Here is a 16,153-nt window from a genome sequence, read left to right as displayed (position 1 = left end):
GCAAGTTAACCAGAAACGACTGGGACTCAGAGAGGATGTTGAAACTGTCCCTGCAAAACATTTGGCAGAGAAATCCGATGCATTCGCTGGCAGCCCTCCGACAATAGAATACATCGAGCATGAAGAACAGCCAACGGAGAGGTATACGGATTCCTTACTTCACCCTCCCAAGATAATTTGTGTACAGAGGATGCTCAGTGAAACAAACACATGATAACTCCAGTTACCGTATTTATTTCTGTTTTATTCCAGAAACAACTTTCAAAGGAAATTCTATATATAGCTCGACGGTTTTAGATGAAAAGCACCCAGCTTTTACACTCACTACTTCCAGCTCAGCTGAGATGATTCTTGGTGTCCGATTTACTAAGATGTCATTTAAGGTATGCACCCAAGATTTGCTTTTTGTTAGCAGCAGGCCACCCTATAAATTGGGCATGTGTGTGTGTGTGTGTGTGTGTGTGTGTGTGTGTGTATGTGTGTACATATCTGTGTTAATGTTTCAAGAGAGAAGAAGTGCCTGACCTATCCTGTATCTGCTAGGTCAGACTCACACGAACAGTGACAGATACTAACATAATCCTTTCATTTTCTCCTGCGGGTCTCTCCGGAAAGCTCACAAAGTCGACCTAAGTGTCTTTAATTTCAGACACTTAATGAGATTTTTAATTGGTGACCTTTGGAGAATGGTTTCTTGCCACTACATCTGAGAGCACTAATGGGAGCCGACAGAACACTCAATACTCCCATCAGGATCTTTCGTGATTGCTTTTCAAAGTGTTACAGTAAATCAAAAGCTCAACTGACCGCTTGCTCGATATGAGTGAAAGACAGAAATGGGCCAAGCTGACACACAGGACGGGGTGATCTAAATGAGAACTCTTACCGTGGTGAGATATCACAGCCTTGCTGCATGAAAGCCCCCAGGGAGAACCAAAGGGAGTTGAAGATGCCAAACTCATTTGTTTGCTCCAGACTTTGCTGGTTGGCGTTCGGTTGGGCCGTTGTTTGGCTCTGTTGCAATCCGTTGGAGGCCGCCGCTTGAGTCGGGCTCTGTGGCTCTCCTCCTTCCTCGTAGTCGTCTCCGTGCCACTCGTATGGGCTGAAGCGACTGACAAGGAACAGCACCACGCTGACGCCGATGTAGGCAAACACGATGCACATCCAGATCTCGTAAGCCAAAGGGTCGAGGAAGGAGAACACTCCAGGTTTGGATTTGGTCGGTTTCTTGATCATGATCGAGATACCCAGTGACATGAAGGGCTTGGAGAAGTCGATGACTTCCTCTCGGACGAGGGTAATGGTCAAGGGAGCCACGGCCACGTCTGCTTTCTGAGGAAAGAGGAAATGAAATGACGAGAAGATTCGCAAGTGACAGAGGAATTGCAGAAAAGCGACTTTTCAAAGCACACCGCGAGTCGGTTTTTCATGCATGATTCTGGGTGAAATGATTCTGATTGAAAATCTCTGATCAACTGTTTATAACAGCTTGTACAGGTCAGTTTCATTTCCATAAAATAATTGTGTTGGGTCACAACCTTAAAACAAGGAAGAATTTTCATCAGCTTTTTTCCATTTCGAAACGGTTATAACTTTTTTCAGTTTCAATTCATACAGTATCAATAAGCATAATGGGGTTTTGTTTATTTAAGAGGAGGATATCCACAGTTTTGATGGTGATTATTACGTTTAATTTCGACACGAGACACTAGCAACTCTTACCCCTACTGTCACTAGGAACAGATAAAATCCCATGCGAAGCCGTATACTCACCCCATACACAAGTTCTCCAACCATGCCATTCCACATTTTGGTTTCAGGATCTCTGGCTCCGTACTTGCCATCCGAAACAATCTTCAGTTTGTACTGGTAGCCGACATGTTTGGCTATCTCTGCAGCCAATTCAACGATGTAGCCCTCGTACTTATCATTCCCAACAAGCTGCTCATGTTTCTTCTTAAGCATCACGTACGGAGATTCCTGATAAATATAGAGCATAAAAAGCAATGAAATGATGGAATGACTGAAATGTACTTTTGGGATTAAAAATATGTTGTCTGTCTCTTATCTGAATGTTTACATCATCTTAAACAAAGTGGTTACTGGTGTAACCTGTTTTTTTACTATTTTGTGCGGATTTTTACAGTGCGGGTCAAAATGAGCCACGACATAATCAATGTGATTTTTTTTCAACGTAATATGAGGGTTAAAAAAAACTGCCCAATCGAAAAAGTCTCTGCACACTGTACATGGGTATTGTTAGTGTAGTTTAGCTCTGTGTAGCAAGACAGTTAATTTAAGTGGAGACATAATTATGCATCATATTAAAACATGAATTGACAAATGGATCATTAATTAATATGATTAAGTGATATACTGTACAAAAAAGTCTTTGTTATGATATGACTGACTTTTAGTCAGTTTCAGTACTTTGTATGCAGTGGTGGTTGTTTAAAGGTTTTATACAAATAAAGCTGAGTTAATTTGAAGCACAATAGTACATCTGAGCTCTTGCCGTATGGAAAGGCATATTTAATGAGATGAAAGCGCATTAGTTGCCCTGCACGAATTAGAAGAGACGTTGATTAAATGAGATTACATCATGTTAATTGGGCTGCATCCTTGAAAGGTAAGGTGTGTAATTCAGATGCAAACATTTATGAGCGCAATGACGCATGGACAAGACGTGCGGTCGGTGAGGAAGCCGAAGAAGACAATATAGATGATCAGACTTGTACTGAAGAAACGGATGAGAGTGTGCACAAGAGTGTGCATGTGTGTCTGTGTTGCCCGGCTGACCTCTGTTCCAACATCTGTCTGTAACAGTAATTAATGCATGTCACAACCACACTTGTGCACCTTGCACTGATTGGCTGCGGTGAGATATTGTTCCTGCTTACACCTGAGGCCTCACTTTGCCTTTCCACAAAAATGTATTTCACATCGATTTCCAGGTTTGAGGAGGATTGTCCATTATGGCTGGAATGTCCATAAGTTATTTTCTTTTTTGTGTGTTGTCAAATTTTGGATAAAGAATAAAGGCAATATTTCTTTGTCGCTGTTCTCCTATTCTTTATGGAGAAGGTGATCATTGTTAGCCTACTGGTAATATATCAGAACCCAAGGAGGGTAATAATAAAGCAGGGTACGGTGTAGTCGACTTGAAAGGATGGCCGTGGCACTCTTGAGATTCCATCCATACAAACACATACAGTCAGTGTTGGCAACTTAGCCACTACATTTAGCGAATTTTGCAAACCCTCGAGTGGCTATTTTTTGCAATGTATGTAGGTCCCTAATAGACTAGCCAGTGTATGTGTGCATGCTGCTATTTATTATGTTAGATTGGCTCTTGAACGAAATAGATCGGTGCAATAAATGGTGCAATTTCTGGGTGGAACCGAACTCATATATACACTAGTCTGTGTCCCTCCTCCAAATCTCCTGCTCACACCCTGTTTGCAATGGTCGCATCCGGCCGCATTGTAGCCAGGCACAAAGTTGCACCTGCATGGTGGTGGAACGGCATGCTGCCTCAAGCAACAGCTCAGCCAATAAAAAAAGTTAAAAGGTGTAAAAGCTCTGTACTGCACCCCCCCCCCCCCGCCCCCCACCCAGACTAATAAATGTTAACACCTAATCTCTTCTCTTTGGTTCTAAGGCAGAGAACCAATTTATCTTCCCAGAAAAGGGGACACTAGTAGATTATGTCAGAGAGGGTTATTTTGGGTCTGTACTCTTGAGTGACGACAACCTTCATGCTCAAAGGAAGTTTTTCATTGACTTTTTTCATTAGACACCAAAATAAATGATGTCACAAAGTTTCTTTTAGATTAGTTGAATAGACGGAACCATTGTTGAGTTTGTATAATCTTGACACAAATTTGTTGCTTCCCCTTGTGTAAGGCAATGGGCAACTTTTAAATGTAACGATTTAGAATAAATGTGTTCAACTGCCGCCTAAAACAACAAAGCATCTTTGGAATGTGCTTCTGTTAACTCATACCGCCTCATAGCTTCCCACACCTGCCATACATCACGAATTCATTCTGTCAAAATGTCTCTTCTGGGAAAGTCTTTTGTTGGAATCCTTCAACCCATCAACCTTCACAGCAGAGATTAGCGACACACAAGCTTCTTCGTTTGACCATAAGCCTGCAGAATATCTGATCGCAGCAATCTTGCTTCTCGTCTAGAAAATGGAGGGCGAGATCCATTCCAAGTCCAGGAATAATACATGTACTGAGGCATAGTGATTTAAAAAAAAACAATCCATACTTGAAATACTCGTCATCAGGCGCCGACAGGTATGGCAGCCTCGGTCACACGCTCCCTAGTATTATCCCTGTTTTTGTCATTTTCGTTTGTTTTGGGCGACCTGAGCGGCTTACTTACACGAGGGAAAAGTTGCTGCGCATTGGGGAGTCTACGCTCGGTCTTTTTTCACCAGTACACGAAAATCCACAAGGTTTTTCGGAGCTAATCGCGAGCGGAGCGGCTGCGCTGTACGCAGCATGGAAACGCCGCCGGAGGGGGAAGCGAGCCGGCGTGCTCGTCAAGCTCCGGCAGCGTGGATTTCGAACCCCGCTCCCATCGATCCATCTTGCTAATCTACGATCTCTGCCAAACAAGATGGATGAACTTCTTCTCCTCACAAAGACCAACAAAACATTTGCACGTTCTGCTGCGCTCTGCTTCACTGAAACCTGGCTCAGTGACCGCCATCCAGATCCCGCGCTACATCTACCCGGCTTCCGCCTTCTCCGAGCCGACCGCGACACGGAGCTATCAGGGAAATCGAAAGGTGGTGGGATTTGCTTCTATATCAACGAAGAATGGTGCACTGATGTCACGAAGCTCGACGCACACTGCAGCCCGGACCTGGAGTCACTGTCTTTAAACTGCAAGCCATTCTACTCGCCACATGAGTTCACCTCCTTTTTACTAGTCGGTGTTTACATTGCGCCACAAGCTAACGCTAACACGGCGATACAAACGCTAGCCGAACAAGTAAACAAACTCGAGCTAAAATACCCAGAGTCACCCCTGATCATTTTGGGCGATTTTAATAGAGCACATCTTAACCGTGAACTTCCCAGATATAAGCAGCACATCGACTGTTTCACCAGAGAAGGCAACATTCTAGACCACTGCTATACAACAATCAAAAATGCATACCGATCGGTCACCCGTGCAGCATTGGGTCTTTCTGACCACAATTTAATCCACTTAATACCTACATACAGACAGAAACTCAAATGTGTTAAACCGGTTGTTAAGACTGTTAAAAAATGGACAGATGACACAAAGCTAGCTCTACAAGAATGCTTAGACTGCACTGATTGGGGCGTCTTTGAAACTTCAACGGGCACACTGGATGAATACACAGACACTGTAACATCATACATCAGTTTCTGTGAGGACATGTGTGTACCAACGAAGTCCTTCCGCTCTTTCAACAATAACAAGCCATGGTTTACTCCCAAACTCAGGCAACTCAGGAAAGAGAAAGAGGCCGCATTTAGAAGTGGAGATCGGGCACTGTACAAACATGCCCGAAACCAATTGACGAAGGAAATTAACATCGCAAAGAGAAGCTATGCAGAGAGGCTGAAAAAACAGTTCTCTGCTAACGACTCTGCATCTGTATGGAATGGCCTGAAAGCAATCACTAACTATAGAATGCCATCCCCCCAAACAGTGAACAATAAGGGTCTTGCTAATGAACTAAACATGTTTTTCTGCCGATTTGAAAAGGACACCCCCATTTCCCACACACACCCACCTCTACCAGAAACCACTCTACCTACCCCCCCCCCCCCCCACCCTCTTTTTCTCCACTACAGATCCACGAACAGGACGTGAGATGGCTCTTCAAGCAGCAAAAGATCAAGAAAGCTCCGGGGCCCGACAAAGTGTCCCCCTCCTGCCTGAAAGTCTGCGCTGACCAGCTGGCTCCGGTCTTCACACAGATCTTCAACAGATTCCTGGAGCTGTGTGAGGTCCCATCCTGCTTCAAACAGTCTACCATCATCCCAGTTCCCAAGAAATCGGCAACATCGGAACTGAACGACTATAGGCCTGTCGCCCTGACGTCTGTGGTCATGAAGTCCTTTGAACGCCTTGTGCTGAACCACCTAAAAAACGTCACTGGACCCCTGCTGGACCCTCTCCAGTTTGCCTACCGGGCAAACAGGTCTGTGGAAGACGCAGTCAACCTAGGTCTGCACTACATCCTCAAGCACCTCGACAGCACAGGGACCTACGCAAGGATTCTGTTTGTGGATTTCAGCTCTGCGTTCAACACCATCATCCTGGAACTCCTCACCCCCAAACTACTCCACCTCGGTGTGTCCCCTGCGATCTGCCAGTGGATCCTCAGCTTCCTGACGGGACGGACACAACAGGTGAGACTGGGAGCAACAACATCATCAATACGCACCACCAGCACTGGAGCCCCACAGGGATGTGTCCTCTCGCCACTGCTCTTCTCTCTCTACACAAACGATTGCACCTCAACAGATCCAGCTGTCAAACTCATAAAGTTCGCAGACGACACCACGGTCATCGGTCTCATCAAAGACGGCGACGAGTCTGCGTACCGCCAACAAGTGGAGCAGCTGGAGCTCTGGTGCGGCCGACACAACCTCGGGCTGAACACGCTCAAGACTGTAGAGATGATCGTGGACTTCAGGAAACATTCTTCTCCTCAGTTGCCCCTCACACTATCCAACTGCCCTGTGTCAACCGTCGAGACCTTCAAGTTCCTGGGAATCACAGTCTCCCAGGACATGAAGTGGGAAGTCAACACCATCTCCATCCTGAAAAGGGCCCGGCAGCGGATGTACTTCCTGAGGCTGCTGAGGAAGCATGGCTTGCCACAGGAGGTGCTACGACAGTTCTACACGGCAGCCATCGAATCAATCCTGTGTTCTTCCATCACGGTTTGGTTTGGGGCCGCCACAAAAAAGGACAAAATCCGACTTCAACGGACAGTTAGGACGGCAGAAAAAAATCGTTGGCACCGCCCTACCCACTCTTGAGGACTTGCACACTGCAAGAATCAAGACAAGGGCACGGAAAATCCTCCTGGATCCCCCGCACCCTGCCCACCACCTTTTTCAGCCACTCCCCTCAGGCAGACGCTACAGATCCCTGCGCACCAAATCCAGTAGACACTTAAACAGCTTCTTCCCTCTAGCCATTAACTCCTTAAACAGTCACTGACATAGTCACTCTTCTTGCACCACAAAATGGTACTACAAAACTACTGGTATACTCTAAAATGGTTCAATGATTTTCTTGTTTACGATGATACTAGTGCAGCGTGTTATACCGGAGACAAATTCCTTGTGTGTTCTACATACTTGGCCAATAAAGATGATTCTGATTCTGATTCTGAAATATACCAGATGTAGAAACAGTAAAGTGAAACCTGGGAATGAACTGTTGGCTTTTTTAGACAATAAATGTTTTTCTCTGATATAAATTCCACACAAGGCAGAACCTGAGACCATCCTGTGCTTGACAAGCTAAAATTGCATCTTCGTTGCTATAGATGTATAAATGTGTGTGTGTCCGTGTGTGCAAATAAAACAGCTGTTTTCAGCAACGCTTTTAAATTTCAAGGGGATAACAGATAACAGGGATAGCAGAGACAAACATACTGCTTTATGCACAAACCCAAACTACAATAAAGTCACTGCTGCAATACGGGGTCAGTGAAAACCCCACCAACCTGCATTGAACGAGCAGATAGAAAGCTACAATTTGAGCATGCATGTCAAAAAATTCCAGACCGTTTGCATAATCGCTGACGTCTAGATTCGACAACTACCTGAAATCTTTGTGCGACTGATTCAACAAGTTGCTGGAAGCTTTTCTCTGCATGCTCTGGTTCGATTTGACAGAGACTCACCAAGATAGTTGTGACAATGTAAGTTCGGTTCTGAAGGCCGTAGGTGTCATTGCTGCCTCTCACAAAGCTTGCAGTGGTCACATATTTCTCATCTTCATTCCAGTAGCCAACCTGTGAAAAGGATGGTTGATTGTGCTCTTAAATTATTCAAAACGGGTTCCTGTAATAGTTCTCATGATTTGAAACTTGCAGAAGTAGGTGCGGATCCAAAATAAAGACCCATATTAAATCCGAATACATAACGCTCACCTTTTTGGGTCCTGATGGAGCCAGTTCCATCACACTAACTGTGTAGTTGGTCCTGCGGCCTTTCTCATTGAACTGAATGTGACCCGTCAGTCCATCTATACGGACCTGAGTTTGAGAGTCAGCAATTGGCATCAAGGAAGAAACACAAATTACACAAAAGCCATTTCTCCATGTCACGAAAATGCTTTCGCTCACTAGAGTCTGTCCGAGACAGCGGCGTCTGTCTGCCTCCCTACGGAGGTGAATGACAGACGGGCGTGTGTCCGTGTACAGTGCAGTGTTTGTCTTGGCGGCATGATGGAGTTAATTGAGCGAACACAGCTTCATTCCACAGACTATCCCTAGGCAGATGGCTAGATTGACACTGAGTGGGCCTGTGCACAGCCGTTCTGCAGACGGAGCCTCGGGCTGCCTGTGTACACGCATGCTATTACATTATATGTTTGACCTGGCGTCAAGTCGGTTCCAGAGAAAATTAGGAAAAGAATTCAAATGATATTTTTAGTCATCTGTGGAATTTTCTCCGCTTCTTGATAGGAGTGCATGCTGGCGTGTATGTGTGTGCGTGTCTGTTTGAGTAAGACGTCTCACAGCAAGTCCACTGTTTCCTTTTTCATTGCCAAATATTACATTTCTAAACTCAATTGCTGATGTCATCTTCCATGACGATCACGGCTGAGTGTTACTGCCTGGAGACATTGTTTACCAGCCCCGATGTCACTTTTGATACTGGGGACTTTCCTGCGACTTCATGTGAACTTTAGATGACAGAACGAGCCCTAATTTGCCCAGCCAGGCTCATCTCAAGAGCAGTTAGCCTATGTGCCACTCAGGAATGGCTGTATGACTCTCGAGGTTCATGCGTTTGAATGTGAGGCTTCTCTGTGTGTGCACAGACCTGCTGCAAGGCTCTTTGGATGTCTATGCCTTGACCCCACGGAGCCGGTGGATTGGCAAGGCATTCCCCAGCGTTGCCCCTGCGCGAGATGTCTATCCTTTGTCTCCTTAAATTCTGGAATGCTGTTGACATGACTTTTACGCCATCGTACGTCAAGGCACCAGTGTACTGGAAACACAGCAGAAAGGCGGACGATTTTAGAGACTGTGATGAGAGTGTGAACAGTGTTGAGAAAATCTAATGCCTTGGTACAATAATGCACCAAACTCATAATACACATGCATTGTTCCACTAACACCCACAGGTCACTGCTTTAAACCGATCCATTACTTTGGATGTTTAAATCCATATCCATTATCAGGTACCGGTAATTTTATCGCATTCAAAATATTGAAATCTGATAAGATCCTGTCATGCATTTTTACGGTTTCATGACCTCTCGTTGACAGCCACAAACAGTCGGGAAGCTAACAACTCTCCTGATATAATCATCTATAATCGTGAGGACACTCATCGACATCAGTGGACTGTATTACATAAGCACTTCAATTTTGGACGGTGAGCAAAGGTGAACATCGCAGTTACTTTGAGTCCCTTCTTGGCCATTTTGGAATCCTTGTTGTCAAATTCCATCCATTGCTGGACGACTCTGCTAACGCTGGGCTCTGAGTTGTTGACCAGCTGGAAGCCGGTAATGTTCGCTCCACCCTTGCGCAGGTCTGTCAGGTCAATGTCCAGGAAACCCTGTAAGGGGAAGTGGACAGGCAGGGAGAATGAGAGCCACAGGCGAGAGACGGTATGCTCACTGGGCACAATATGACGTGCACCTGCGCAATCAAATGATGCAAGATCTCAACTAATAGTTCTGACATCACAGAGCATGTAATTAAACTCTATCAGGGCATGATTAATTATGTATGTACGGTAGAGGTGCAGTGTGTTATGTAGGTTCAGTAATTTGTTTGTGGTTTTCATGCAATCTGCTGGTGTGCCAAATGTTTGAACAAGGAATGCACAAGGGAAGGGCATTTGAATTAATTCCCTTCAATCAAATATCAAACTTTAGTTGTCGATGAATCTGTTTTAACTTTTGTACTGTTTCAGTAGTACTGAATGTAACACCTGTTTCGATTCCAGCAGTGTAGGGAGTAGAATAATGATGCTCAGAGAAAGTCTATGTAGTACAACGTCCCATATACATTGTCTGGTATGCTTTGGTATATATATTTTGTATACTGTATATATTTTCCAATCCGCTTATCCACACAAGGGTCGCTATCCCAGCTGTCTTTGGGCAGGAGGCAGGGTTGCACGGCACACTTCCATTCACAACTCAAAATCACAGGTAGGGACAATTTAGACTGCAGGGGTGCCCATTAGGTAGATCCTGATCTACTGGTAGATCTAAGACAGGTCCCAAGTAGATCCGAGGAGTGTCGAGAAGAAAAAAAACAAACAACCATTTGTGTGTCTTTGTACATGTTAGTAATATATTTTTGTGTTAATATACACTGCACACAAATCAGTCTCATTTTCACACAAAAAAAATATTTAAAAAATAAAATAAAGCAGGTAAATCTTAAATTTGTGTGTGTGTGTGTGTGTGTGTGTGTGTGTGTGTGTGTGTGTGTGTGTGTGCGTGCGCGCGCCGGTAAGGGTAGATCCCGTGAGGTTAGTTGATCAAAAAGTAGATCTTCGATCCAAAAAGTTTGGGCACCCCTGATTTAGAGTGTTGCATTGGCCTGCCATGCATGTTTTCGGAAATGTGGGAGGAAACCGGAGTACCCAGAGAAAACCCACGCAGGCACAGGGAGAGCATGCAAACTCCACAAAGGAAGGCCGGAATCGTACCCGGCACCTCTACACTGTGAGACGGATGCATATCTGCCTGTCAGTTCAGAGGTCATAGGTTTGAATCCGAGCTTCCGGTGTGGAGTTTTCCTCTTCTCAGTTTTCTCCCACATTATAAAACATGCATATTAGGTTAAGTGTAGGCTCTGACTTGTCCCAAGGTGTAAATGTGAGCTTGAATGGTTATGTGGTAAAATGTGCCTCGGGATTGCCAGGCAACCAGTTCAAGGTGACCCCTGCCTTTCCGCCAGAGTCATCTGCGCTGGACTCCAGCTTAGCCTCGTGAGGATAAGAATAATGGATGGACGGACACTTCGGGAAATTCATATAAATGCCATGAAGTGCTGATAAAAAAAAAATCCAATATACTGGAGCAATTCAATAGAAGATGTTCACTCACTCTTTAATATTTTAAACAAATTGGATTTTTGAATGACATGACTCTGTCTTGTTTGTATTATTACAAAACCGTGTTTTCATTTACAATTGACTGGCAAATATGCAGCACATAAAGTAATTCAGATGGCTGGACATTTTCTATAGAAATTCGGTTTAAATATTTCCATGCAATCTACTTCTTTGCGGGGTGCACAACAAAACGAGAAACATCGGAGAGCAAATTATTTCGTAAATTATTTGAGGCATTTAAAAACATTAATAAACACAGTTTCATTTATTTCCTGTGGCAACCTCCGCTCACACATGCAGCCAAATTTAAGACTCATTGGTGACAAAGATGTTGAGAAAGAGCAAATGCAATTCAACTCAGCTAGTTGTATGTCTCATAAAGCTAAAACAGTAAACTAGAAGGTGAAGATGAATATTGCAAAACCTCATTATGTCATAGCGATCATTAATTATGAAGAGCATCCTGAAAATGACGCACTATCTCCTTTGCACCCAAATGCAAGCTCGTGTAAGAGACTCACTGTTTCTCCTCGGAGACAAAAGTAGTAAGAAAAGAAAATAGAAAAACAATTCGTCAAGTAAGTAGACTGGAGAAGACTTCGAAACTTCTAAAGAAGGATCTGAACCTTACAGGCCACCGTGCACAAAAAGCAAGGAGTGTCTTCAGTTGGAACATAATGGGCTTGGCTTTAACGTTAAGTGCAACTTGTGTGTCCTCCCTTTTATTTGAAGAATGCTATTTTGGGAAAATGGACAAAGGCAAGGCAGCACGCTTGTCGGGAAGAGGCAGACAGTTGTGATTGAGTGGGAAGTCCAAGAGAGAAGAGTTTTGACTGATGAGAGGAGAAGGTGCTTCTCTCGATTGTGTGACAGAAAAGCTCTCCATCTTCCTTCCATGCTATGATCTTTGTTTGAATCTCATGCAAAGATGTTCTTTGGCTTTCTCTGTCGCATGGCCGCATGCCGAAATGAACCCCTTCCCAGTCCAGATAATAAATAACGATTGATAATTATCTTAAAGCCAGTCGACCGGGCTGACTGAGTAGCTTTATGCGCTACTGTTTTCAAGAACTAGTGAAGGTTGGCATGGCAACAGCTGAAACATGAAAGCTAATTCATGCTTCAGTAGAAGCAAATGTCACCACCTGCTCCCTAAAGTGCGAGCATGCTGCCAGGTGTCCTTCTTCCTGCACTTTAACAGTGAATATTTGGGAAACATGGTCAGCCAAAGAATGAGCGGCAAGTCTGCATTCGGCACAAGGCTGCATTGGTATTTTGTATTTGAAACAGCGGTGATTTAAAAAAAAAAACAACCATAAATAAATGGCTGAATATAAATATTTGTCATTGCACATCAGCCTAAATTGTATTTGTGTATCCATTAAGAATTTCCGGGTGGATGCTGCGCAAACATGAATATGCAGAAAATGAAAACCACGCCATTGCATCTCATTCTCGTCAATGCGAGGATATAGAAACATTAGAAAAAATTGCATGATCATTTTAATGGCCTGCAATGGAAAATGAGGGTAATCCCTTTGAGTGCCGACTAAAAAAGAAAAAAAATGTCAGAGTGTTATCATCTAAAATGAACTCATGCTTTTGGGGCAGACAAGCAAGATTGAGTCACTCTAATGACCACAGTGGGGAAGAAGTGATCAAGCTGCAGCATATTAATGCTGCTCTGACTACAATGTCAATTATTCTCTTCTTCTGCGTCACTGAGTGAATGTGAAGAATGCTTGAGGGTGGCCTACGGAGAATTTGCAGAAAATGGCAGCAGTCAAATTGAGCTGGCGGATCAATCTTACACGACAATGACTGTCTGACCTTTGTCACTGTGGATTTGCTCACAGTGTCTCGCCATGTCAATTCATACGGCTAAATCGCTCGGAACGTCCATTTAGTACTGACGATCTGAAACACATTTTAGGGCATAGCTCCATTTACTCTGAGAAATTTTGTTCCGTTAATGTTTTGTGTCTTGTGCCAAATGCTGCGAAGGGTATCAAAATAATCTGCATTGTGATAATCTGCATTACAGATTGAATTTAGAGACACACTGCAGCCTGATGATTTGTTGATATTAAATGATCATGTCCATTTAGGTTTGACATTCCAAACAGGAGATATTGACTATAGTAGCCCTTAGTGGGAAGTTGACTTTCGACAGGGGAGTCAGAGTGATTTAAGTGCGCAGGCCACAGTCGTCCTAATTTCATCTCATAAGTGGACCGCGGCGCTATATCTGTGGCTTCAAAAGCTATTCCTCATCATTTTGTTGCAAAGAACAACACGAGCTGTACGTTTGACATACTTTCTCCCGAACATTCATTGTGGAAAGCAGAAGAAAATAAATGCTTACCAGGTTTGCCAAAATGTAGTGGTAACTCTTTGCATTCTTGCCTTGCTCAACAATCTGGAGAATAGAAAAAGACGAATGAAGGATAAAATGACCTAGACACAAAAATGTGCTGAGTGTGTGTGTGTGTGTGTGTGTGTATGAGAGAGAAACAGAGAGAGAGAGAAAGCGAGCAAGAGAGAGACAGAGAGAGTGAGAGAGAGAGAGACAAACAATGTCAAAGTAGTCTACTGTTCCTAGACAAGTGTCCTTGACAGTCAAGAAAGTAGGCCCATATAAATTAGAGCAATAGCACAAAATGAGAAAATAGGTCAACCTTCAACTTTGGGCTTCCTGTATTTACAGATTTTTATGATTTTTATTTTAACTCTCCACTCTCCAGAATGACCGTGTTAGAATTAGGATCAGGGATAATTAACATGTTCACACTACGCTAAGAGGTAATTTGACTCCGACACTCCTCTTATATACTGATGCTTGCATTACATTGAAGGAAAAAAGTGATTTCAAGGATAGACACTGTATAAACTGTATAAGGCAAAATACTGGAAAATATTTGGGATTTCCAAAAGTGGATCTGTGAGTTCTGCATTAGTCCCATGACATACCAATGGGGCTAATTTACAATTGGAATCATTCAACTACCTATATAACTTTCTTGTTGCACAAAATACAATCAACAATTATTTTGTACAACCATGAAAGACTGAAATGTGTGCAAATATTCTGTGCAATGTTACAACACCAAAACACGCCTTCTTTTTCTTTTACCATTGTGTCACTGAAGGCTCGTGTTTGATGTCTGTTGAGTCAATAATCGAAAGCTAAATCAGTGAAACATCACGATCTAAAAAAAAAAAACCTAATGCCAATCAAACCCCCCCAAAAATGCTCAGTGTTGATTCCTCATCGCGATGGCAGCGCACAATATCATGACCCTCTTGCCTTTACCGCTGACCAGTCAGCCTACCCCCAAGGGTCAGGCCAGATGGAGTAACACGTCAAGAGGTGTGGAGTATAGTGCCAACGTCAATTTATTCATACATGTATTTTTGGCCCCACTTTGACTGACATTTAAATAGGCCGCCCTCTCCCCCGCTCCTCATTGCGGGACTCAAGGCAACTCTCTTGCCTAAATAAAGACGGCGTTTTACTGCTCGACAACATTGTGTCGATCGTGTCAGCAAAGCATTCCGAGAAGCCACATGAATAAAGCCTGAGCGGGAGGCACTAGTCGAAAGTCATGCACCACCCAATTAGGATTTCTTATAGTGGATAAGCAGAGCATTCATGTGTCGGTGTTCAATCAGTGTGCAGAACATCACACAATGTTGCTCCTTGTGCTCTTTCAGTGTTTTCTCCTGAGGGGGTGAGCATTTGTTTTATGGTCTGTGTGTGTGTGTGTGTGTGTGTGTGTGTTTGTGTGTGTGTGTGTGTTTGTGTGTGTGTGTGTGTGTGTGTGTGTGTGTGTGTGTGTGTGTGTGTGTGTGTGTGTGTGTGTGTGTACGCATGTCTGTGAGCGTGCGTAATACTGCTGGAGGTCATAGCAGAAGGTGGCATTTGTTATTAATGGTGACCCCGGCACAAGGCGGGCCCTGCGGTCAAGCCTCTGGCAAGGAAAAGCAAGAGGAAGACACCCGCATCCGCGCACACACACACCCGCACACTGACACTACAACACAAACGCACTCACAATAGTGGGCTAGCAAATGCAAATGTTTGTGAAATGTCTGACGATTAATTACACATGCAAATTTGTGCCATTCAGACTTTGGCCCCCAAGAGAAAGGGTCACTTCTCATATCTTTGCATAAAAATCAGCTTCGTAATGTATACCGGTATATATAAACGCTATATAAATCAGCATGTATTGTATTGTATTGTGTATCGTGTATATCTATCTATCTATCTATCTATCTATCTATCTATCTATCTATCTATCTATATATATATATATATATATATATATATATATATATATATATATATATATATATGTATCTATCTATCTATCTATATATATATATATATATATATATATATATATATATATATACTCTTAACACTTCTATCACCATGGATGTTCTCCAAGGAGACTATTTTAACATTTAGCTTCTCTTGAAATGTCACCCTTAGGATACTGCCTAGTGACCTTATCGCAAGAGAATCTGTGTACTGTAAGAGATGAATGAGATGAACACAGGAGTGTAAAAGGTGAAAGAGGCAGGCGAGTGTGTATTTGTGTGCATATGAGCGCAGTGCTGCGTACAGGTGTCAGATACACACAAGCGGGGCACCATGGAGGCGGGGAGCAGGTGTGGGTGATTGATGGCATCTATCTGAGAGGAAAACATCTCAGAGTCCGGGCTCCTGTAAAGCGTTGAGACCTGATGCAATAACCTTAACTGTTGACCAGGCCATCAATAACATTCACGCCCAACTAAAATAGTCTCTACACTATGTGTGG

General features: G+C 43.5%; 1 protein-coding gene across 4 annotated transcripts in view; it reads right to left on the bottom strand.

The window, feature by feature from the left end:
- Positions 1-16,153, bottom strand: part of gria1a (glutamate receptor, ionotropic, AMPA 1a) — a 67,337-nt gene that overhangs the window by 21,998 nt on the left and 29,186 nt on the right. For all 4 annotated transcript variants that reach the window (XM_052057691.1, XM_052057670.1, XM_052057680.1 and 1 more), the window contains exons 5-11: positions 13,690-13,743; positions 9,651-9,809; positions 9,066-9,233; positions 8,168-8,272; positions 7,919-8,029; positions 1,774-1,980; positions 887-1,332 (exon numbers count right to left, since the gene is read on the bottom strand). In XM_052057691.1, coding sequence (XP_051913651.1) covers positions 887-1,332; positions 1,774-1,980; positions 7,919-8,029; positions 8,168-8,272; positions 9,066-9,233; positions 9,651-9,809; positions 13,690-13,743 — 1,250 coding nt within the window. The remainder of the gene's footprint in view (positions 1-886; positions 1,333-1,773; positions 1,981-7,918; positions 8,030-8,167; positions 8,273-9,065; positions 9,234-9,650; positions 9,810-13,689; positions 13,744-16,153) is intronic.

Source organism: Hippocampus zosterae, chromosome 1 (assembly GCF_025434085.1).
Source record: "Hippocampus zosterae strain Florida chromosome 1, ASM2543408v3, whole genome shotgun sequence".
Classification (NCBI taxonomy): domain Eukaryota; kingdom Metazoa; phylum Chordata; class Actinopteri; order Syngnathiformes; family Syngnathidae; genus Hippocampus; species Hippocampus zosterae.
The sequence above is the reverse complement of the archived record's forward strand: the minus strand, read 5'-3'. Positions and strand labels throughout refer to the sequence as shown.